This window comes from Anolis carolinensis, chromosome 2 (assembly GCF_035594765.1).
Source record: "Anolis carolinensis isolate JA03-04 chromosome 2, rAnoCar3.1.pri, whole genome shotgun sequence".
Classification (NCBI taxonomy): Eukaryota; Metazoa; Chordata; class Lepidosauria; order Squamata; family Dactyloidae; genus Anolis; species Anolis carolinensis.
Window position 1 is genome coordinate 19768 of NC_085842.1, and position 22003 is coordinate 41770.

The 22003-nt window shown below is 44.1% G+C and overlaps 3 protein-coding genes across 3 annotated transcripts in view; 1 reads left to right on the top strand and 2 right to left on the bottom strand.

Moving 5' to 3' along the window:
• Window positions 1–22003, top strand: part of LOC134296835 (zinc finger protein 665-like) — a 46677-nt gene that overhangs the window by 18869 nt on the left and 5805 nt on the right. The window contains exons 1-2 of the mRNA XM_062972733.1: window positions 18126–18406; window positions 20684–20801. The gene's annotated coding sequence lies outside the window, so the exon portion shown is untranslated. Of the gene's footprint in view, window positions 18407–20683; window positions 20802–22003 lie in introns of the transcript that reaches the window.
• Window positions 327–10833, bottom strand: LOC134296841 (zinc finger protein 501-like). The gene is made up of 2 exons (XM_062972770.1): window positions 10634–10833; window positions 327–2548 (listed from the first exon to the last, which is right to left on the bottom strand). Exons 1-2 carry the CDS (start codon window positions 10665–10667, stop codon window positions 1023–1025), a joined length of 1560 nt encoding a protein of 519 aa, XP_062828840.1. The 5' UTR covers window positions 10668–10833; the 3' UTR covers window positions 327–1022.
• Window positions 13223–13939, bottom strand: LOC134296870 (zinc finger protein 24-like). Its single transcript, XM_062972873.1, has one exon. It carries the CDS (start codon window positions 13819–13821, stop codon window positions 13261–13263), a length of 561 nt encoding a protein of 186 aa, XP_062828943.1. The 5' UTR covers window positions 13822–13939; the 3' UTR covers window positions 13223–13260.

The window sequence follows — 22003 nt, forward strand, 5'->3', positions numbered from 1 at the left end:
AGACAAGGATAGAAGGAAAGAAGGAAGAAAAGGGAAGGAAGGGCAAGAAAAAAGAAAGCAAAGGAAGGGAAGGTTAGAAGCCAGAACGTATTTTAGTTCTTGCGAACCACTGGTAGTCCGTGGACCACTGGTTGAGAGCCACTGTCTGAAAGGGAAGGGGCTAACTCTGGATCCCTCCCATAACGGCCATTTACAATATTCAAGCTGACCAGTCCTGACTAAAGAGGAAAACAGAGGATGTGTCTGTAGGGGCACAACGTTCACAAACTGGACATTTAAACCAAGGTGGAAATGGAGCTGGAAACTAAGACCAGAGGAACAAGTGATGGAATCACATATGGTTTATTTCTTTTCAGACGAGGTGACAAGACAATCATATTTAACTCTCTGAATGTCAGGATGCAAAAAGATCAGCATTCTCCAAGCTGTTCTTTTCACACCTGACTACAACAAATCGGATAAATTTGGCTGGGAAGGCTGGTTTATGACAGGGTCTGGTCTTCAAACGTGGGAAAGGACAAAAGGAAAGGGAGGTGTGAATGGAGAAGAAGAGACGTGAAGGGAGGAGGGAAGCAACCACCCAATATACTGAGGGGAAAGAGCGGAAGACGGGCAGTAGAAGCTTTGCGGCCATTTTGGCAAGGCGGATTCAATAAAGTTTTCCATAGCTACAAGCTGTGTGAGCCTATCTTTGTCTCCTACACCTTCCAGGAACTGACACTGAAGCAGTGGTCCTCAACCTGTGGGTCCCCGGGTGTTTTGGCCTACAACTCCCAGAAATCCCAGCCAGTTTACCAGCTGTTAGGCTTTATGGAAGTTGAAGGCCAAAACATCTGTGGACCCACAGGTTGAGAACCACTGCTCTGAAGGATTGTCACACAGAGCTTTCTTTCTGCTGCTCCAGAGAACAGACCTCCAACTTACAGGTTCAAATGACAAGAACGGGGACTTCACCAAATCTGACGCAGAACTTCTCAAAGGGTCCTGTTTGAAATCAGACATTTACCCACAATGGCTGTTTTTTACCCGGTATGTGTTCTCTGGTGCCGGTCAAGGGCTGAACTCTGAGTAAAACATTTTCCACATTCATGGCATTTATATGGCTTCTCTCCTGTGTGGAGTCTTTTGTGGCTCATCAAGTTTGAACTGTCAGCAAAACATTTCCCACACTCCTGGCATTTGTATGGCTTCTCTCCTGTGTGGAGTCTTTTGTGTTTCACCAAGTCTGAATGGGAAACAGAACATTTCCCACACTCCTCACATTTGTATGGCTTCTCCCTGGTGTGGACTCTTTTGTGGCTCATCAAGTTTGAACTGTCAGCAAAACATTTCCCACACTCCTGGCATTTGTATGGCTTTTCTCCTGTGTGGAGTCTTTTGTGGCCCACCAAGGTTGAACTGCAAGCAAAACATTTCCCACACTCCTGGCATTGGTATGGCTTTTCTCCTGTGTGGAGTCTTTTGTGGCCCACCAAGGCTGAACTTTCAGCAAAACATTTCCCACACTCCTGGCATTTGTATGGCTTCTCTCCTGTGTGGAGTCTTTTGTGGCCCACCAAGGTTGAACTGCAAGCAAAACATTTCCCACACTCCTGGCACTGGTATGGCTTCTCTCCTGTGTGGAGTCTTTTGTGGCTCACCAAGGTTGAACTGCAAGCAAAACATTTCCCACACTCCTGGCACTGGTATGGCTTCTCTCCTGTGTGGAGTCTTTTGTGGCTCACCAAGGTTGAACTGTCAGCAAAACATTTCCCACACTCCTGACATTTGTATGGCTTCTCTCCTGTGTGGAGTCTTTTGTGTTTCACCAAGGCTGAACGGTCAGCAAAACATTTCCCACACTCCTGGCATTGGTATGGCTTCTCTCCTGTGTGGAGTCTTTTGTGTTTCACCAAGGCTGAACTGTCAACAAAACATTTTCCACACTCCTGGCATTTGTATGGCTTCTCTCCTGTGTGGAGTCTTTTGTGGCTCATCAAGTTTGAACTGAAAGCAAAACATTTCCCACACTCCTGGCATTTGTATGGCTTCTCTCCTGTGTGGACTCTTTTGTGCCTCACCAAGGCTGAACTGAAAGCAAAACATTTCCCACACTCCTGGCATTTGTATGGCTTCTCCCTGGTGTGGACTCTTTTGTGGCTCAACAAGGCTGAACTTTCAGCAAAACATTTCCCACACTCCTGACATTGGTGTGGCTTCTCTCCTGTGTGGAGTCTTTTGAGCCTCACCAAGGCTGAACTGGAAGCAAAACACTTCCCACACTCTTGGCATCTGTATTGTTCCTGACCTGTGTGAAATTCCTTGTGTTTCACCACACATTTTGCAGATACTTTCCCTTTAAGATGGCTTTTCCCAACATCAAGTGTCTTGTGAAGGACAAGTGCCACATTTTGGGTAAAACATTGCCCACATACAATGCATTTGTTGGGCCTTTCTCTGGCAGAACCTCCATCTTCTCTGTGGGCTTGCTGGTGTCGATGAAGGCACCCGTTGTGTCCCAAATGCTTCCTGTATTTGGTGCATACATGGCTCTTCTCCCCGTTATCTACTGTGAAGAAGAAGAACATAAAAAATCATTCCTCAGTGTGCGTCATAAAGACTCAAAGGAAGTGGGATAAGGAGTGGATTGAAATGATCCTTAAGACAACATAAACATGGAGGAAAAGAAGATATGCCTGTTGTCCTTTCCCCTCCCCTTGTTCAGTGAAGATGGACCCTGGTTGTCTGCCTGGAGCCTCTAAGAGAGAGATGAGTAACATACGCTCCTGAGGCTCCCTGTTGCTCAGCCCAGCCCGGTTTTTTATTCCGTCTCCTTCTCTCTGGGGAATGGATGCCTTTTCCCTTCACATCCAAATGCTTGCCTTTTTCTCTAGCTTTAGACTTTACCCATTTCACCATCCTTCTCTCCTTTTTATTTCTCTCCCCCAATCCCAGTTCTCTTTTCCCATGCTCCCTGAAGGTTGGATTTTTCCGCTCCAACGTACAAGATCCCATACCTAATTTCAGAGAACAGCAGAGTCTCGCTTATCCAACATAAACTGACCAGGAGAACACTGGATAAGTGAAAATGTTGGATAATGAGGGATTAAGGAAAAGCCTATTAAAGGTCAAATTGCATTATGATTTTACAAATTAAGCACCAAAACATCATGTTTTACAACAAATCAACAGAAAAAGCAGTTCAATACACGGTAACATGATGGAGAAATCACTGTATTTACGAATTTAGCACCAAAACATCGCAATGTATTGAAAGCATTGACTACAAACAATATTTATTACTAAAAACTTGACTATAAATATAGAATTGCATAAAACAACACTGTTGGAAGTTAAATCCATAAAAAGTTCAGTCTTGTGAAGATTTTTTAAAATCTGTGACCCTTGCCTGCTTTTCCAACTATTGCCATTTCTCCGCTGACAAGTCTCGCCATCTTTGCGGCATCTTTATGTCCATCCCCGTAGCTTCTTCTTGTTGCTTGATGTGTGTCATTGCGGTTTCTAGAGCCCAAACCCTATCCTTGTGTGAGATCCTGAGATCCTGCGATAGTTCCTTTTGAGCTCTTCCAAAACGCCCTGATCCATCGGTTGGCATATGACGGTTACATTCGGTGGCAGAAACATCGCCTTCATGTCCCCCTCTTGAAGCTCCTCTGCATCAGGGTGCGTCGGGGCATTGTCTAGCAACAAAACCGCTTTCCTGGGCAGGTAAATTTCCTTCAAAAATTCCTCCGTGGAAGGAACAAGTTCCTTAGGGCTGGGCTGTAGCAGTAATAAGATCTACCAACCGAAAGGTGGCCAGTTCGAAGCCCGGTCGGGGGTGAGCGCTCGACCTCAAGCCCAGCTCACTGTTTACCTGAGCAGTTCGAAAAGAGTTTATAAGCTGTAAATAGAGAAATGAGGCAACGCAAATTGCGGGGGAGGTATTTTAAAACACCATAAAGAACAAGACCAGAAATGCGGTGACCAAGAGGAAGGTGGAAGGAGGAAGTTCTGATGGCTCTTCGTCATAGAGAATGAAGCAACAGCACCCCCATGACTGAATCTGAGCAGAACATCAGCCTCCAAGGCACCCAAAAACTGGACTTCCAGACCACATACCTCCTTCTGTTTGTCTTATTCTGTTCTGTCCAAACGGTATTGAATGTTTGCCGTGTATGTGTATTGTGATCCGCCCTGAGTCTCCTTGGGGAGATAGAGCGGAATATAAATAACGGATAATAATAATAATAATAATAATAATAATAATAATAATAATAATAATAATAATAATAATAAGTCTTTGAACATTTCACTGGTGGGGGACACGGAAAGAGCCTCCTCGAAGACTGAGTAAATCCAGTCGGGCGTCCCCTGGGCAACGTTTCTTGTAAACGGCTGATCTTTCCAATCCAAAAGCATTGCATTGCTTTTAAACATTTTTTTAAACATTTTAAATGTGTTTTATCTCTCCACAAATGGATGAACACTAAAGGTCTTTATCAAGACCATTGCTGACAATTATGTCTATTAATATAGAAGGTTTGTCACTTGCTAAGGAAGAGCTATTAGCCAAAATGTCCGAGGACATCTCGTGTGACATTTTATGTATACAGGAAACACACAGAGACATCACAATGAGAAGACCAAAAATTCTCGGAATGCAACTGGCAGTGGAACGACCTCACAGACAATATGGTAGTGCCATTTTTGTACGATCTGGTATAGCAATATCTGCAACCTCTCTCACAGAAGTGAACAACATTGAAATCCTATCTGTGGAACTGGATAGTTGCAGTGTATCTTCACTCTACAAACCACCTGGGGCTGATTTCTATTTTACGCCCCCAACCAATTGTCACAATCATGAAGCCCATTTTATTGTGGGAGATTTCAATAGCCATAATTGTGTCTGGGGCTATGACGAAGATGATAGAAATGGTGAAGCAGTTCTAACATGGGCCGATAATAGTAGAATGAGCCTCCTTCATGACAGTAAATTACCACCATCATGTAATAGCGGCCGATGGAAGCGTGGTTATAACCCTGATCTGATTTTTGTAATTGAAAGCATAATCCACCAATGCATTAAAAGGGTATTAAACCCGATACCTAATACTCAGCACAGACCAATATGCTGCGTAATATATGCAGCTGTAAGACCAAAGTGTCCCATTCCGCAGAAGATATAACTTCAATAAAGCTAACTGGATAAAGTTTACAGAGACCTTGGAAGCAGCTATTTCTGATATAGAACCTTCTATAGAAAATTATGACCTGTTTGTAGAAGCTGTGAAAAGATTTTCGAGGCTCTCAATCCCTAGAGGCTGTCACACAAGCTACCTACCAGGCCTAAATGAAGAATCACTAAATCAGCTACAGGAATATCTCAGACTCTTTCAAGAGAATCCATACAGTGATGGGACTATAGCAGCAGCCCAAAAACTATACATTAGCTACATTAGCAGCATTAGCTACAGCCATAGCTAATGCTAAGAAAGACCGCTGGATAGAGCTGCTTGAGAACCTTGACATGTCCAAGAGTAGCCAAAAAGCCTGGCAATTGCTGAGACGCTTGGATAGTGACCCTCTGGTCAACCATGGACATGCAAACTTAACACCAGACCAGATAGCTCACCAGCTAATTCAGAATGGGAAAACCAACCGCAGCAGAGTAAAGATGAAAATCAACAGGGTGCCAGAACTTGAAACCCACCAGTTGTCTTCTCCTCTAAACCTGAAAGAACTCAAAGAAGCCATCAAGCGATGTAAGACTGGTAAAGCACCTGGCCTAGTTGACCTGATGATGGAGCAAATCAAACACTTGGGCCCCAAAGCTGAAAACTGGCTTTTGAAATTCTACAATCAGTGCCTGGCACACAAACAGATTCCCAGAGCATGGAGGAAAACTAAGATCATTGCCATCTTAAAACCTGGTAAAGATGCCTCCAATGCCAGGAACTATCGACCAATCTCCCTCTTATGTCATCTATATAAAGTCTATGAGAGGATGCTATTAAATCGACTAGGACCTGTTATCGAACCAAAGCTTATTGCACAACAAGCAGGTTTCAGACCAGGGAAAAACTGTACAGGTCAAATTCTTCATCTGACTGAACATATCGAGGAAGGCTATGAGAAAGGCTGCATCACGGGAACAGTTTTTGTGGACCTTACGGCAGCCTATGACACGGTGCAACATAGAAAAATGCTGCATAAAGTCTACCATATCACCCGGGACTTTGACTTTACAAAAACTGTCCAGAACCTCCTGGAAAACTGCAGCTTCTATGTGGAGTTTCAGGGCCAGAAAAGCAGATGGAGGAGGCAAAAGAATGGTTTACCCCAAGGAAGCGTTCTTGCACCAACCTTATTTAATATCTTCACGAACGATCAGCCACAACCACCACTCACAAAGAGCTTTATATATGCTGATGACCTTGGCCTTACAACACAAGCAAAAGATTTTGAAACAGTTGAAAACCAGCTCACTAATGCCTTGAAAGATCTCTCCAGCTACTACAAGGAGAACCACCTGAAGCCGAACCCTGCCAAGACACAAGTGTGTGCTTTCCACCTACGTAACCGTGAAGCCAACAGGAAACTGAAAGTTACTTGGGAAGGCCAAGAGCTCGAACACTGTTTCCATCCTAAATACCTTGGTGTCACCTTAGACCAAACACTAACATATAGGAAACACCGCATGAACACCAAGCACAAAGTAGCTGCACGCAACAACATCCTGCGGAAACTGACTGGCAGCTCATGGGGAGCAGACCCACAAGTAATAAGAACATCAGCCTTGGCCTTGTCTTTCTCACCGGCTGAGTCTGCCTGTCCTGTCTGGCACAAGTCTGCCCATGCAAAGCAGGTGGACATAGCATTGAATGAAACATGCAGAATCATCACGGGATGCCTTAAACCTACACCTGTTGATAAACTCTACAAGTTAGCTGGCATTGCCCCTCCTGACGTGCAACGGGAAGTTGCTGCTAACTGCGAGAGAAAAAAGGTTGAACATTGTGAAGGCCACCCACTGCATGACTATCACCCTCCTCCCACCAGACTCAAATCAAGGAAGGGCTTCATGAGAACCACCACTCCCTCCTCTTGATGTTCCTCCAGCAGCAGCAAGGGTGTCCCTCTGGGCAGCTAAACCTGGCAATTCTAACTGGATGGCCCCCCACGAGGGTCTTCCTTCCTTCAGGGCAAACCAAGAATGGGCAACTTGGAAGTCCCTGAACAGACTCAGAAGCGGAGTGGGCAGATCTAAAGACAACCTGGCAAGATGGCACTACCTGGAGGAATCTTCCACCTTGTGTGACTGTGGAGCAGAACAAACAACTCCTCATATGTATGCTTGCCCACAATGCCCTGCCTCATGCACGGAGGAGGAGCTGTTTAAAGCTACGGACAATGCAGTTGCTGTTGCCCGCTTTTGGTCCAAAACTATTTAGCTGTTTGTGATTCCTCTATTTTACCACTTTTAAACTTATTTATTATGCAATGCTTTTGACACAAAATAAATAAATTTCACTGGTCATCAACAAACTTTTTTGATTGTAGTATTTTACAGGAAGAGCATTTTTTGAAACTGTTTTAAAGGCTCTTGGATTTTTGGGCTTCCCAATCATTGCGAGGCCCATTTTGTGGATTTCTGTAGCACTGCTGCCTGCTAACATTGTCAGCCTTTCTTTACTACGCTTATAGCCAGGGGCTGCTGCTTCAGTTCTGGCTGCAAGACTCCTACTTGGTAACATTTTGCAATTAAACATCTGATCGCCTGTTAGGCTTTGAGTTTCAACAAAGTCTTGTACGTTTTTCTTGAATGCCTCTATTTCTTGATCATTTGATGACAGCTTCTCACCACAAACACTTAACCGACTGATTCCATAACGCTTCTTCCACCTGTCGAGCCAACCAATGCTTGCTGTAAAATCTGGTTCCCCTTCATTAAATTCCTTTCAAAAACACGACTTTTGCTGTAAAATAGGCCCGGAAATAGGCACGCCTTTGTCTCTGGACTACACAAACCAAACATACAAAGCTTCACTAACTTTTTCATAGTCAAACCTTTTCATCATTTTCCTCTTTCAGCACACCATTGGTAACTTTGGAGGTACACCATTCTTCCATCTCCAGTCGATTCCTTTTCCAGTCTCCTACTCTTACCTGTTGGACATATTAGTCGTCGGCTACTTTCTGTATTGTTCCTCCTTTGTCCAGTCTCTTGATTGCCTCAAGTTTCTGTTCCATGGATAAAACAAACTTCTTTCTCTTCGTAGCCATTCTCGTGCAGAAGAAAGGGCATGCACAGATCAGTGGCGGAAAGGGTCTGCCACTTGTTTGGGAGCGTGGCTGCACTTGTATTGTTTTTGGGCGTGTTGTTGTTTTTCTGGGCAGCAACACGCTGTTTGTTATTCTATGTGTAGAAACTATGGGTTCCCACAGGGGTCCTGGTGGGAGGGAAATGTAAACAGCACAAGAGCATTATTGAAGAAGAGGCCATAGCTCAAAGGGAGGGCCCCTGCTGCACTTCACTTCCTGGTATCGCTCGTGAACAGAGTCAAGAAAATAGGATGACAACCATTGTGTCTGAAAATCTGGAGAGCTGCCACTGGGTCAGAGTACATGATACAGGCCAGACAGACAAAGTTTGTCATTCTGGGAGGGGCGAGACGCAGCCGGTGCAGGTCGGACGCTGTCTGCGCTGACTACGTCTCACCCCTCCTGGCAGGCGACTAGTGCGCAGAGAGACGTGTTGCTGCCGAGAGAAACAGCTGTGGATCCCGGCGGGAGGCAGACTGCATTGGATGATACAGAACGTTGGATGAGCTAAGGTTGGATAAGCAAGACTCTACCGTATTGCAGAGATTCTTACCCTTTTACCACCAACTGCCAAATGGGACTTTTACAGTTTTTGGAAGTTGGCTGTAAATATGAGTTGCAAAGGGATAGATTTGCCTGACAAAGCTGTGAATGTGCAAAACCGTGACTGTAAAGAAAAAGTGGAGAACAATGATGAAGGCAGAGAAGGACCAAAAAAGGGATGTCTGTAGGACTCGGCCAGATAGAGTGGCATCCACGTAACATCCCACGTGAGAGAGAAGAGACTGCCTCCACACCATCCCAGTCTGGGAGGAAGGACAAGACTGGACCAGAGGAAAGAGCTGCTGATCCATCTGTTGTGACTCAACCCCACGCTGCTCAAGCCTGCAGTCCCCAATGAGAAACAGGGAGCTAGTTTCAGAATAGGCTGAGGGAATCCCTCCCCCTTGTCTCCTGATTGACAGTTGGGATGTATCTACTCTTCTCTCTGTGTTTCTTTCTCTCATTCTGATTGGTTTGTAGAATGGTGCATGCTTTTGCTTCAGATTTCTGACTTTTATATCTCGGTGTGTGCTGTGTGTATTAAGACCTCTCTCTGCTTGTGTGTCAGGAGAGATGTGGGGCTTGGAGTTTTTCCCTTTCTTTTAAACCCGAGAAGAGATGGAAATAGAGAGCAGCTCAGACCCAGTCCTTTACTATTAAGAAATGTAGTTATTAATTTTTTTGTAATTTTAAAGACTGAACTCTGCAGCTTTGCTTCCGAAGTTCTTGATTTTTTACAGCTACATCATTTCATGCTCTGCTTGTTGTGACCTGGATGCTCAACTATAAGTATCCTGTTGGTAATTATAGGTGGTCTGCTTTTTGTGGGGTAATTTTCCCCAACAAAATCCTGATGCCGCAGAAACAGAGACTTCTTGGAAATACCATTCTGTCGACTGTCCCTTTGTTCAGCTCTGATTCCAATACCTGTCTAATTCTGCACACCTTTTATCCGGAAGCTGCAACCTCTTCACATACAAGAATTTAGGAAAGTGGCTGCGGATAATTTGGGATTTTCTAACATTTAGGATGAAATAAATATACAGAGTGTTTCAAAAAGATGCACTCAATTGGAAAGAGCTAGATTTCTGCAGATGTGAAACTACCATGAGTGACACTCTTACCACTTGAAGGAGAGGGGCAGAGTTTGACGGCTGCTCTATGCCTCTCCCTGTGCACAAAAGACCCGAGCCCCAATCATTCACAAGCACAGAACACAGAACACATGATATTAAATGTCACAATCTTGCGAATGAATGAGGCTGGGGGCTGTTTGTGTGCTGGGAGAAGCAGCGTAGAGAGAGAGAGCTGAGCCTTCAGACACGCAAAGGTTATCCTGCCTGGTTAGGAGGAAAAACAAGGTTGAATATCACACCGATCGTAAGATGTATAGCTGCGTATCTGAAGCTAGGGGAAGTTTGGGATTTTTTTTCATGATCCGTTCTCCGGCCCCTCTCTCCAGCCAATCTGCTTCCTCCCTCTATTTTCTTCTCACATAAACACTCAGAGAGATTGAGAGAGATTGAGAGAGATTGAGAGAGAGAGAGAGAGAGAGAGAGAGAGAGAGAGAGAGAGAGAGACTGACTGACTGATTTTGCCTTGACTCCAGTTATGGAAATCTTCCCACTTGAGTCTGAATTGGTGCTTATTATTATTATTATTATTTACTCTTATGTCATATATTTCTAACACAAGCCCTGCCTTGCGGACCCTCAGTGACTGTGACGATTTAGGCTAATACTGCCTTTTGAAACAGAAATCCCCATCAGTGAGGGAGCCTTACCAAGAGAGGCCACAATCCCATTCATCTCCTCCATGATCTGCTTGTGCAAGGCTTTCTGGTCCGGATTCAGGAGAACCCACTCCTCCAGGGAGAAATCCACAGCCACGTCCTCAAAGGCGATTGGGCCCTGGCGGAAGAAGAAAAGATTCCCTCCTCACGTGAGAGATATCAAGAAAAATGATGACAAGAAATAATTTAAAGTAAACTTACATTCTTGCTGGTTGCTTGAAAGGGAAAGGGCGAAGGCCTCCATGCCACAAAGGTAAGCTTTGTAGAGACGACGGGTTGGTCACAGGTAAGAACCATTTCTTAATTGATATATAGAATCAGAAATGGAATCAGGGTATGTTCCCCCTTTTATTGTGATGCCCACAACTGGACACAGTGTAATTTCAGGTGAGGTCTCCCCAAAGCAGAAAGAAGGTCGCCATGACTTCCCTGAATCTAGACACAATATTCCTTGGGATGCAGCCCAAAATCCCATTGTCTTTTCAGCTGCTGCATCACATTGTTGGCTCATGTTCCACTTGCAGTCCTCTAACACTCCAAGATCCCATCATATGAATGATTGTCAAGTCAGGTGTTGCCCCTCCTGTACCTGTGCATGGCATTTTTCTCCTGCCTAAGTGTACTACTCTACATATATTCTTGTTGACATTAATTGGGTTAGTTTTGGCCCAGCTCTCTAACATGTTCAGGCCATTTTGAATTCTGATCCTATCTTCTAGACTGTCAGCTATGCTTGCTAATTTTTTGTCATCTGAAAATAAGATACGCATGTTGAGCAGTACTGGGCCCACTCCACCCGTTGTCACTCAAACCATTACAAATCCACTGAACAGGAGTATTATCCAGCCCACTTTTTACTAGTTGTTTATAAAACCAGGAGAGGCCTTTCCAAAGGTCTTACTGAAAGCAAGATGTGCTACACCCACTGCATTTCCTTCATCTACCAAGCTTGGAACTCTACTGAAAAACAGATTAGTCTGGCATGACTTGTTTTGGAGAAACCCATCTTGCCCTTCAGTGATTACAGCATTTTTTCTAAGTGATTCCAGATGGCCTTCTTCATGATCTGCTACTTATGCTTATGCTGTTTAGTCGTTTACATTCTTTGGTGATCCTCCCCTTTCCATTTCATGTACATGTCCCTTTTAAATCTTAGCTCCGTTGAAAGTTCTTTGAACATCCATTCTGGTTTCTTTAGTTTTCTCTTCATTTTTTCCCCTCCTTGTAATTGTGCCTTTAGTATTTCACTTCTAAGGAAACGCATTAAATCTTGTCTGTTTAAACAGATATTTGCTGATTAAGCCTGGAACCAAAGGCACCCCGGCAGGCCCAGTCCTCCTCTCCCAGGAACCCTTCTGCTCACCTGACTCAGTCCCACTCCATCGCAAAGGGGGAGAAACGGCTGAGGATTCGGCAACAGCATCATTCCAGACCCTGGAGAGAGAGCAAGGGGTGGGAAGCTGGTCACATCAACAGGCCTCAGAGGTGACCATTGCAGTCCTATAAAGAGACCGATGAGGAAACGGCCCTAAGAACACAAGCGCATTCAACAGCCCAAGAAGATGTACAATGTGAGGGTTTAGCACTTTATTTCACAAGCAGTGCTGTGAATATGTTGGAATGAAACTAGTACTGGGCTTGGTAGTTCAATTGACTAAAGTGATTCTTTGCTGTTTGTCTTCCAGCTCAGTTTCAGGGCTCAGCTCAGCTTAGGGTCCCACCTGGGAAGACACTGAAGGGCTACCTAAAATAACCCAATGCCTACATATAAGAAAAACAACAACAACAAAACAACAACAATAATTTTATTTCTTATTTGCCTCTCCTTGCAGTTTGTGGCGGGTTACAACACAATTTTTAAAATACGAACATTGCCAAAATTCAACAAAGATGCATATTAGGGCTCTGACTTTGGCTCAAAACTTCCCCCGTTGTAATGGTCACATGGTTTTAATTGTTTTAATTTGATTTGGATACCAGATTTTATTTTTGTTTTATATTTGGGTTTTTTTTGCATGTTGTATTATATGTGGCATTTAATTCTGCCATTGTGTAAGACTGCTCTGGGTCCCCCTTGGGGAGAAGATCAGTATATAAATTAAATAATAAATAAATATTTCTATAAAAGATCCACATTAAAACTACATTTCTATAAAATACTTATCAAAGTACATAGGTACATAAGTACATGAGTTTAAGATATATACCAATCTCAAGGCCAAATGACCCAAAATGTTCACCTTCTGAAGCTCAAACTGTGGGTGTGCACTCATCCCCCCAAAGCGGGATTTCCACTGGCACAAAACCCCAAAACTCCCAGAAGAGTTCCTTCTCACCCTGCAAGGCGGCAGCCCCGTCTCCTTCCCGCTTCAGCTCCTTCTGCCTGAGACTCTGGGTGGTGTCTGGTGGAGATTCCTCTGGTGCAGGGACTTCCATGGAGTTATTATTATGGGCCTGGAAGAGCACAGAGCGTTCCAGAAGGAGTTTGGAAAAAGTTCAGAAATATCACAGACCTATAGACCTTTTTTGAAACAATAACTCTGAGATGGCAACCTAGTTTGGAACCAATGCCCCCCTCCCCCTCCCATCATTGTCTCTGTTCTATCTTGAGCGGAGCATCAACCAAGCTGACGGTAGAGATGGAGGGGCAGAGCAGGTGGGGAAAGAGGCCGAGGGAGCAGGGCCTTGCTCATCCCCCACATCGGTCCCATCTTGGAAGAAAGGCAGGATGTACGTTCAACCTGTCCATCAGCCCCCAGGTTAGTGAAACCCAGAGGGAATGCTCTCACCTGTCCTTCCTGCTCCTTGTCCTCGGCCCGACTCAGGAGGAAGCCTTCCGCCAGGGCCACCGCCTGGGAACAGGTCTCTGCCCCACACTCTCGGACCCAGCTCCCCATCTCTGGGGGCAGGATGCTCAGGAACTGCTCCAGGGTCACCAGGTCCAGCACCTCGGCCTTGGTGTGCTGCTCTGGCTTCAGCCACTGGCGGCACAGATCGTGGAGACGACTGCAAACCCCTCTGGGTCCTTCACCCTCTTGGTAGGAGGACTGCCTGAAGCGCTGGCGCTGTGTGTCCGAGCTGTCAAGGTCCACACTCAGGGACTCATGTCTGGTTCTTTCCCAGGATTCCCCACTGCCCCCAGGTCCTGCTTCAGGCCCACGTGAGTTGGGTCTCTCCATGCTGGAACCACTCTGGTGAAGAACCCAACAGTATCCAAGATGCTTTTCCTTCCTCTCCTTTCTTTCAAGGGAAGGAAATCCCTCCACAGGCTCTACTCCGAAATTCTCAGCCCAAAATCACATTTCCTCTGTGAAAGAAAGGCAGAAAGGTTGTGGGACCAGGCTTTTGAGCAATAGTAGCAGCAGAAATGACAACTACAGTAGAGTCTCACTTATCCAAGCCTCGCTTATCCAAGCTTCTGGATAATCCAAGCCATTTTTGTAGTCAATGTTTTCAATATATCGTGATATTTTGGTGCTAAATTCGTAAATACAGTAGTTACAACATAACATTACTACTTTTTCTGTCAAATTTGTTGTATAACATGATATTTTGGTGCTTAATTTGTAAAATCCTAACCTTATTTGATGTTTAATAGGCTTTTCCTTAATCCCTCCTTATTATCTAAGATATTCGCTCATCCAAGCTTCTGCTGGCCCATTTAGCTTGGATTAGTGAGACTCTACTGTATATGATCCAAGGTATAATGACAGACCCAGTTTGGACTTGAAATGCGCCTTGAATGTTTATTTATATGTATATTTATGAAGGTTTGAATGTAATTTAATTTAAATGGAATTTTGAAATGTGACTGTAATTGTTTGATATATGTGTTTTATATTGTAAGCTGCCCTGAGTCCCCTTCATGGGTGAGACATGGAAACTATTCTAGAGTACAAAATCCCATTAAGACCAGAACTTTTTCTACTGGGAAACATCAAGAAAGACTCTTTCTTTATATAACAACAGAAGCAAGAACTGAATACGCAAAACTATGGAAACAAGAAGACATGCCAACACCAGAAAACTGGATGACAAAAGGTTTCGAAGTGGCCAAAAAGGACAAACTAACTTCAGCTGCACAACAAACAAATATACAGAAACTTCCAAGAAGAATGGAAGCCCTTCACTGAATTCACAAAGCAAAGGAAGATGGCCACAGCAGGATCTGTTGACTAAAGTAATATTAATAGTATACAGTTACATTTTGTACTATTTCTGAACTCTTTATTCAAGAGACTTTGAATCATTGACCTATCAGCACTCTTTGATTAGAACACAATCTTGTTAATTAGATATTTTAGAGCGACACATATATACAAACACATATTTGTGTAGTGTTTAAAGAAGAAAAGATAACCATGTAACATAGAGAGAGAGCAACTGCAATGAATCACTCTGACCAGGAGGTCATGAGGTCGAGGCCCGCTCGGAGCCTATGTTTGTCTTGTCTTTGTTCTATGTTAAAAGGCATTGAATGTTTGTCTATATGTGTCATGTGATCCGCCCTGAGTCCCCTTCGGGGTGAGAAAGAAGGGCGGAATAGAAATGCTGTAAATAAATAAATAAATAAATTGATATTTCGGATCTATATGGCAGTCGTTATGATGAGATGAAATACATGCAAAGAACTGGAAAAGGAGGCGGGAAGGAGGCTGGATAGTGTGGGAAGGCCTGAGTCCTGAGGAGAAGAGGGCGTTTGTTTCTGTCTCAGAGGACATTTGGATCTTCCAGAACTTGAGGCCATGTTTATAATCCTAGGCCTTGGGTGAAAGAGAAGGATGTAAAGCCATAACAAAGAGCAGGCCTCTCTTCCCTCTCCCTCGGTGGCACAGAAGACATTGATATCGTTCTTTTGTTAATAGCTTAAACTATACCTCATTAGTTATACATCAGACCCATAATATTCAATATTCAAAACAATCCTACCTTTCCTTTTGGCACCCACGGTAATTTCCACCCTTAAAGCTGAGGTAAAGATTACCTTTAAAGCTGAGGTAAAGATTACCTTTCAAGCTGAGGTAAAGATTACCTTCAAAGCTGAGGTAAAGATTACCTTTCAAGCTGAGGTAAAGATTACCTTTCAAGCTGAGGTAAAGATTACCTTTCAAGCTGAGGTAAAGATTACCTTTCAAGATGAGGTAAAGATTACCTTCAAAGCTGAGGTAAAGATTACCTTTCAAGCTGAGGTAAAGATTACCTTTCAAGCTGAAGTAAAGATTACCTTTCAAGCTGAGGTAAAGATTACCTTCAAAGCTGAGGTAAAGATTACCTTCAAAGCTGAGGTAAAGATTACCTTTCAAGCTGAGGAAAAGATTACCTTTCAAGCTGAGGTAAAGATTACCTTTCAAGATGAGGTAAAGATTACCTTCAAAGCTGAGGTAAAGATTACCTTCAAAGCTGAGGTAAAGATTACCTTTCAAGCTGAGGAAAAGATTACCTTTCAAGCTGAGGTAAAGATTACCTTCAAAGCTGAGGTAAAGATTACCTTCAAAGCTGAGGTAAAGATTACCTTCAAAGCTGAGGTAAAGATTACCTTTCAAGCTGAGGAAAATATTACCTTTCAAGCTGAGGTAAAGATTACCTTTCAAGGTGAGGTAAAGATTACCTTCAAAGCTGAGGTAAAGATTACCTTCAAAGCTGAGGTAAAGATTACCTTTCAAGCTGAGGAAAAGATTACCTTTCAAGCTGAGGTAAAGATTACCTTTCAAGGTGAGGTAAAGATTACCTTTAAAGCTGAGGTAAAGATTACCTTTAAAGCTGAGGTAAAGATTACCTTTAAAGCTGAGGAAAAGATTACCTTTAAAGCTGAGGTAAAGATTACCTTTCAAGCTGAGGGAAAGATTACCTTTCAAGCTGAGGAAAAGATTACCTTTCAAGCTGAGGTAAAGATTACCTTCAAAGCTGAGGTAAAGATTACCTTCAAAGCTGAGGTAAAGATTACCTTCAAAGCTGAGGTAAAGATTACCTTTCAAGCTGAGGTAAAGATTACCTTTCAAGCTGAGGTAAAGATTACCTTTCAAGCTGAGGTAAAGATTACCTTCAAAGCTGAGTTAAAGATTACCTTTCAAGCTGAGGAAAAGATTACCTTTCAAGCTGAGGTAAAGATTACCTTTCAAGGTGAGGTAAAGATTACCTTTAAAGCTGAGGGAAAGATTACCTTTAAAGCTGAGGTAAAGATTACCTTTAAAGCTGAGGTAAAGATTACCTTTCAAGCTGAGGAAAAGATTACCTTTAAAGCTGAGGTAAAGATTACCTTTAAAGCTGAGGTAAAGATTACCTTTAAAGCTGAGGTAAAGATTACCTTTCAAGCTGAGGTAAAGATTACCTTTCAAGCTGAGGTAAAGATTACCTTTCAAGCTGAGGTAAAGATTATCTTCAAAGCTGAGGTAAAGATTACCTTTCAAGCTGAGGTAAAGATTACCTTTCAAGCTGAGGTAAAGATTACCTTTCAAGCTGAGGTAAAGATTACCTTCAAAGCTGAGGTAAAGATTACCTTTCAAGCTGAGGTAAAGATTACCTTTCAAGCTGAGGTAAAGATTACCTTTCAAGCTGAGGTAAAGATTACCTTTCAAGCTGAGGTAAAGATTACCTTTCAAGCTGAGGTAAAGATTACCTTTAAAGCTGAGGTAAAGATTACCTTTCAAGCTGAGGTAAAGATTACCTTTCAAGCTGAGGTAAAGATTACCTTTCAAGCTGAGGTAAAGATTACCTTTCAAGCTGAGGTAAAGATTACCTTTCAAGCTGAGGTAAAGATTACCTTTCAAGCTGAGGTAAAGATTACCTTTCAAGCTGAGGTAAAGATTACCTTCAAAGCTGAGGTAAAGATTACCTTTCAAGCTGAGGTAAAGATTACCTTTCAAGCTGAGGTAAAGATTACCTTTCAAGCTGAGGTAAAGATTACCTTTCAAGCTGAGGTAAAGATTACCTTTCAAGCTGAGGTAAAGATTACCTTTAAAGCTGAGGTAAAGATTACCTTTCAAGCTGAGGTAAAGATTACCTTTCAAGCTGAGGTAAAGATTACCTTTCAAGCTGAGGTAAAGATTACCTTTAAAGCTGAGGTAAAGATTACCTTTCAAGCTGAGGTAAAGATTACCTTTCAAGCTGAGGTAAAGATTATTTTGAAGGTAAAAACCCCGTCAGACCTACACTTCAGGTTCTCAAGCGACACTTTAGGAAGCCGGGAAACCTCGCCGAGCGGAGGCGGAGAGAGGAGGCTGCTTCCCCGACACGACCCGTCCACGCAGAGGCGCCTCCCGCTCCTTGGCCTGGCCCTCCCTTCCCCGCTTCACCCGGCGCTTCCTCGGGCAGCCTGCCTGCGATGAGGAGCGGTCCAGGAGAGTCCGACCCAGAGGCGAGTCTGCCTGGAGACGGATGACGCGGCGAGACGAGGCCGATTCCCATTGGCCGATTCCTGGAGTGACCGTTAACGGCAGAAGGGCGGAGGGGGGGGCGGGGCTGTTCCTGCCCGGAGACCGATGACGCCACTCTGAGAGGAAGGCGGATGCTCATTGGCGGAGAAAGGAAAGAAGGGGCGTGTCTCTGCGCCTGCCTCTCCGCTTCTCTCGGGCCCCGCCCCTCTGTGGGTCTCCTGCCCGCGGCCGCCATGTTTCTTGAGGGCGGAAGTGCAGCGAGAGGCGGGAAGACTTGGGGGGAGGGGCCGGGCGGCGCTCTTTCCTGTCAGAAGGAAGGAAGGAAGGAAGGAGGAGGCCTTTCGGAGAGAGAGAGAGAGAGAGAGAGAGAGAGAGAGAGAGAGAGGAGGAGGTGAGTGGGGGGAGGGATGGGGGGCTCCCCCTCTGCCCTCAGGCCGGCCTTCCTTCCTTCCTTCCTCCCTTCCTTCCTTCCTTCTCCCCTTCCTCCCTCCCTCCCTTCCTCCCTCCCTTCCTTCCTTCCTTCCTTCTTCTCGGCCTTTGGGAGGGAGCGGCCTGTCTGTCTGTCTGTCTGTCTGTCTGTCCAGGGACTCTGCGGCCTGCTCTCTCCTCTGCGCATGCGTCCTCTCTCTCTCCCCCCCCCCCCCTCCAGAAGACTGTGACTCGCTCTTGGTGGGGCTGCCCCTGAAGAAGGCTGTTTTCATGTTTGTCTTGTTACGCATTTTCAATGGTATCCTGAGGCTTTCATGCCAAGCTGCTTTGAGTCCCTTTTGGGGAGATCAAGCGGGGTATAAATATCCCAACAAACAACCACGAGCAGTTTTGGTTCTTGGCCAATGGACAGAGCAGTTCAAGCCCAACCTTCACCCTCAGTCTTCAATTCAATGTGGCTTTGTTTTTATAGGCATTCAAGGCGTCAGATGGTGCCCTTGTTGTCAGCCGCCCTCAATGATGTCAATACATCTCTCCCTCAAACGGATATACAGCAGAGTCTCACTTATCCAACAGAAACGGGCCGGCAGAATGTTGGATAAGCGAATATGTTGGATAATAAGGAGGCACTAAGGAAAAGCCTATTAAACATCAAATGAGGTTATGGTTTTACAAATTAAGCACCAAAACATCATGTTAGACAACAAATTTGACAGAAAAAGTAGTTCAATACGCAGTAATGCTATGTTGTAATTACTGTATTTACGAATTTAGCACCAAAATATCACGATGTATTGAAAACATTGACGACAAAAATGCGTTGGATAATCCAGAATGTTGGATAATGATGTAAATTTAGAGCAACGGGAAGAGCCAGGGAGGCAGTTCCATCTCGTCTCCTGTGCCATAGCAACATGCTGTGCTAATTTTATATACATATATATAATATACAATAATTTATAAATATACAATATATTGTATGTACTTATAATATTGATATTAATATTATAATGTAATACAATGTTATACTAATTAATAATATAATATAATATTAATTATATATTATATATTAAATGTAATATTACTAATAATATTACCATGAAATTATATAGTACAATATAGTAATTTAATGGCTTATATTGTGCTATGCTAATAATATATTGTATGTACATTTGAATTGTAAGCCGCTCTGAGTCCCCTTCGGGGTGAGAAGAGCGGCATATAAATGTAGTAAGTAAATAAATAAATAAGTCTCTCCCTCAAACGGATATAGTCATTTTTCCAACCTCTTTCGGGCTGATGAGTTAGAAACCCAGAGCTCAGGGGTAGATTTTGGAGCCTCCAGTGGCCTAGGGGATAAAAGCCTCCGGGCTTGAAGGTTGGGCTGCTGACCTGAAGGCTGCCAGGTTCAGATCCCACCCGGGGAGAGCGCGGGTGAGCTCCCTCTCTCAGCTCCAGCTCCATGTGGGGACATGAGAGAAGCTTCCCTCCCACAAGGATGGTAAAACATCAAAACATCCGGGCAACGTCCCCTGGGCAACGTCCTTGCAGACGGCCAATTCTCTCACTCCGGAAGCAACTCCGGTTGCTCCTGACACGAAAAAAAAGCGATAGATTCCCTTGAATTGACCGACTGGCCCCCTGTTTCAGTAGGGAAGGAGCAGACCTGATCGTTGGTCTAAAAAATGGAAAAGTACTTGGATCGGAGTTAATTATCCTGGAGATTCTGACATCGGATCCTGAGTGGTGGACCCTCTTCTTGGTGGCAGTCTTCACCATCATTAACAACACGGGCATCCTACCAAACCACTGGCAATTTGCCATTATAGTTCCAATCTACAGAAAAGGTGACCCTCCCGATCCTTCCAATTACTGGCCAATTAGCCTTCTATCGGTAATTGGAAAGCTTTGTGCAAAATTCCTATTAATAAAGTTGTAGACCAGGCTGGACCAGAACAAAACCATCAGCCCTGAGCAAACTGGATTCCGTAAGGATAAATCCGCCTTGGATCACTGCTTCGTACTTTCTCAAATACTCCACGTGTTACTGCATTACTCCCAGTTTTTAATCTCTCTTATCTTGACATCCATTGCTTAAACTACTAAAAAGAATCCCCCCAAAAGTTGATCAGTCTTCTATATTATTGTCCATTATTTTTAAACCTCATCATCCTGCCTTTCTTCTTCGGTCATCTTCTTGTATTTGATCTTGGTTCAATTGCTTGTCTTTTCTTTTCAGTATTTATACCCCGCCCTTCTCGCCCCGAAGGGGACTCAGAGCGGCTTACAGAACACGCATACGGCAAACATTCAGTGCCTGATTCTACAATTAACAAGGACAGACAACGCAGACACAGGTAAAAACAACTTTTCCCATCTTATTTTCGGCATCTTGGAGGCTGTGCTCAACACTGGACATGGGGGGAGGGGGGGCTGTCACTTCATCTTCCATGTTGAGGAGCTTCTTCCCGATCAATGTCCTTAAGGACATCTTTATTACCTCCCCACTGAAAGCAGTACCTATTTATCTACTCACATTTCTCCTTTCGTCCTGCTTGGTGGGCAGGTGAGCTGTGGCTATTTAAAATTGAAATAGACTGAACACATTCCAATTCCAATTAACAAGTTAAAAGATGACACGATGTAACAAGTGACACAAGGTAAATGACAATATAACAAAATTTGAAAAATGTTCTGCTCCTGGTTTGAAAGTATTGTTTCCTGTTTTATTGTGCATTCCTTACTTGGAAAGGAGTTGCTCTACTCCGAAAACTTGGTTTTGTGGCTGCCACAAAGGAGTGAGAGTTGAATTGGTTGAGACCTGGTGATGAGGAATTTATTGAAAAACCAGAGCAAAATGTGCTACAGCAGGATGTCCCTCCCGCAGAAACCATGTTTTTGGGTTTGAGAAACTTTTCCCATGTTTTTGTGATGGAATCCATTAGGAAATGGCATTTCTTAAGTTCTTCTTGATGGTTCCTGGCAACTTGCTCCTTTTTAAAGAAAACTGTGGTTTCGTTGTATTTATTACCAAATGAATTTTAGAAGATTATTAGTCAAATCTGTTTGTTAGTAAGTTAGTGTTATACGTATACGAATTAATAGATACCATTATCATTCACCCCCCTTTCCCGCTACACAGCCTTTCTATGAACTAATGTCTCTGTGGGTCTCCTGCAGAAGGGCGGAGCGGGGGCGTTCCTGCCCGGAGACCGATGACGCCGCTCTGAGAGGAAGGCGGATTCTCATTGGCGGACGCTGGGCGTCCGCACCAGTCGGGCAAGCGGTCGCATATAGATGATAAATAATAGAGGAGAGAGAATAGCTCCCTGTGGGACCCCACAAGTTAGTGGAGACCTCTCGGAAACCATCCCTCCCCTCACCACCCGCTGTCCCTGATTCTGGAGGAAGGAGGACACCCATTTAAGGGGTATCCCCCTAACCCCCGTCATGGCTAGGCAGTGGGTCAATAGATTGTGATCGACCGTATCAAATGCTGCTGTGAGATCCAATAACACGAGCAGCGCTGATCCGCCTTGATCCCTTTGGCAGCAAAGCT

What these genes read in the sequence shown, in the direction of transcription:
- LOC134296841 (XM_062972770.1), bottom strand. Translation starts at nt 10,667, where the DNA reads ATGGAGGAGATGAATGGGATTGTGGCCTCTCTTG. An exon ending in TGGGATTGTGGCCTCTCTTG is followed by an intron (nt 2,549 to 10,633) that starts GTAAGGCTCCCT and finishes TCTTCTTCACAG; the next exon opens with TAGATAACGGGGAGAAGAGC.
- LOC134296870 (XM_062972873.1), bottom strand. Translation starts at nt 13,821, where the DNA reads ATGGAGAGACCCAACTCACGTGGGCCTGAAGCAGGACCTGGGGGCAGT.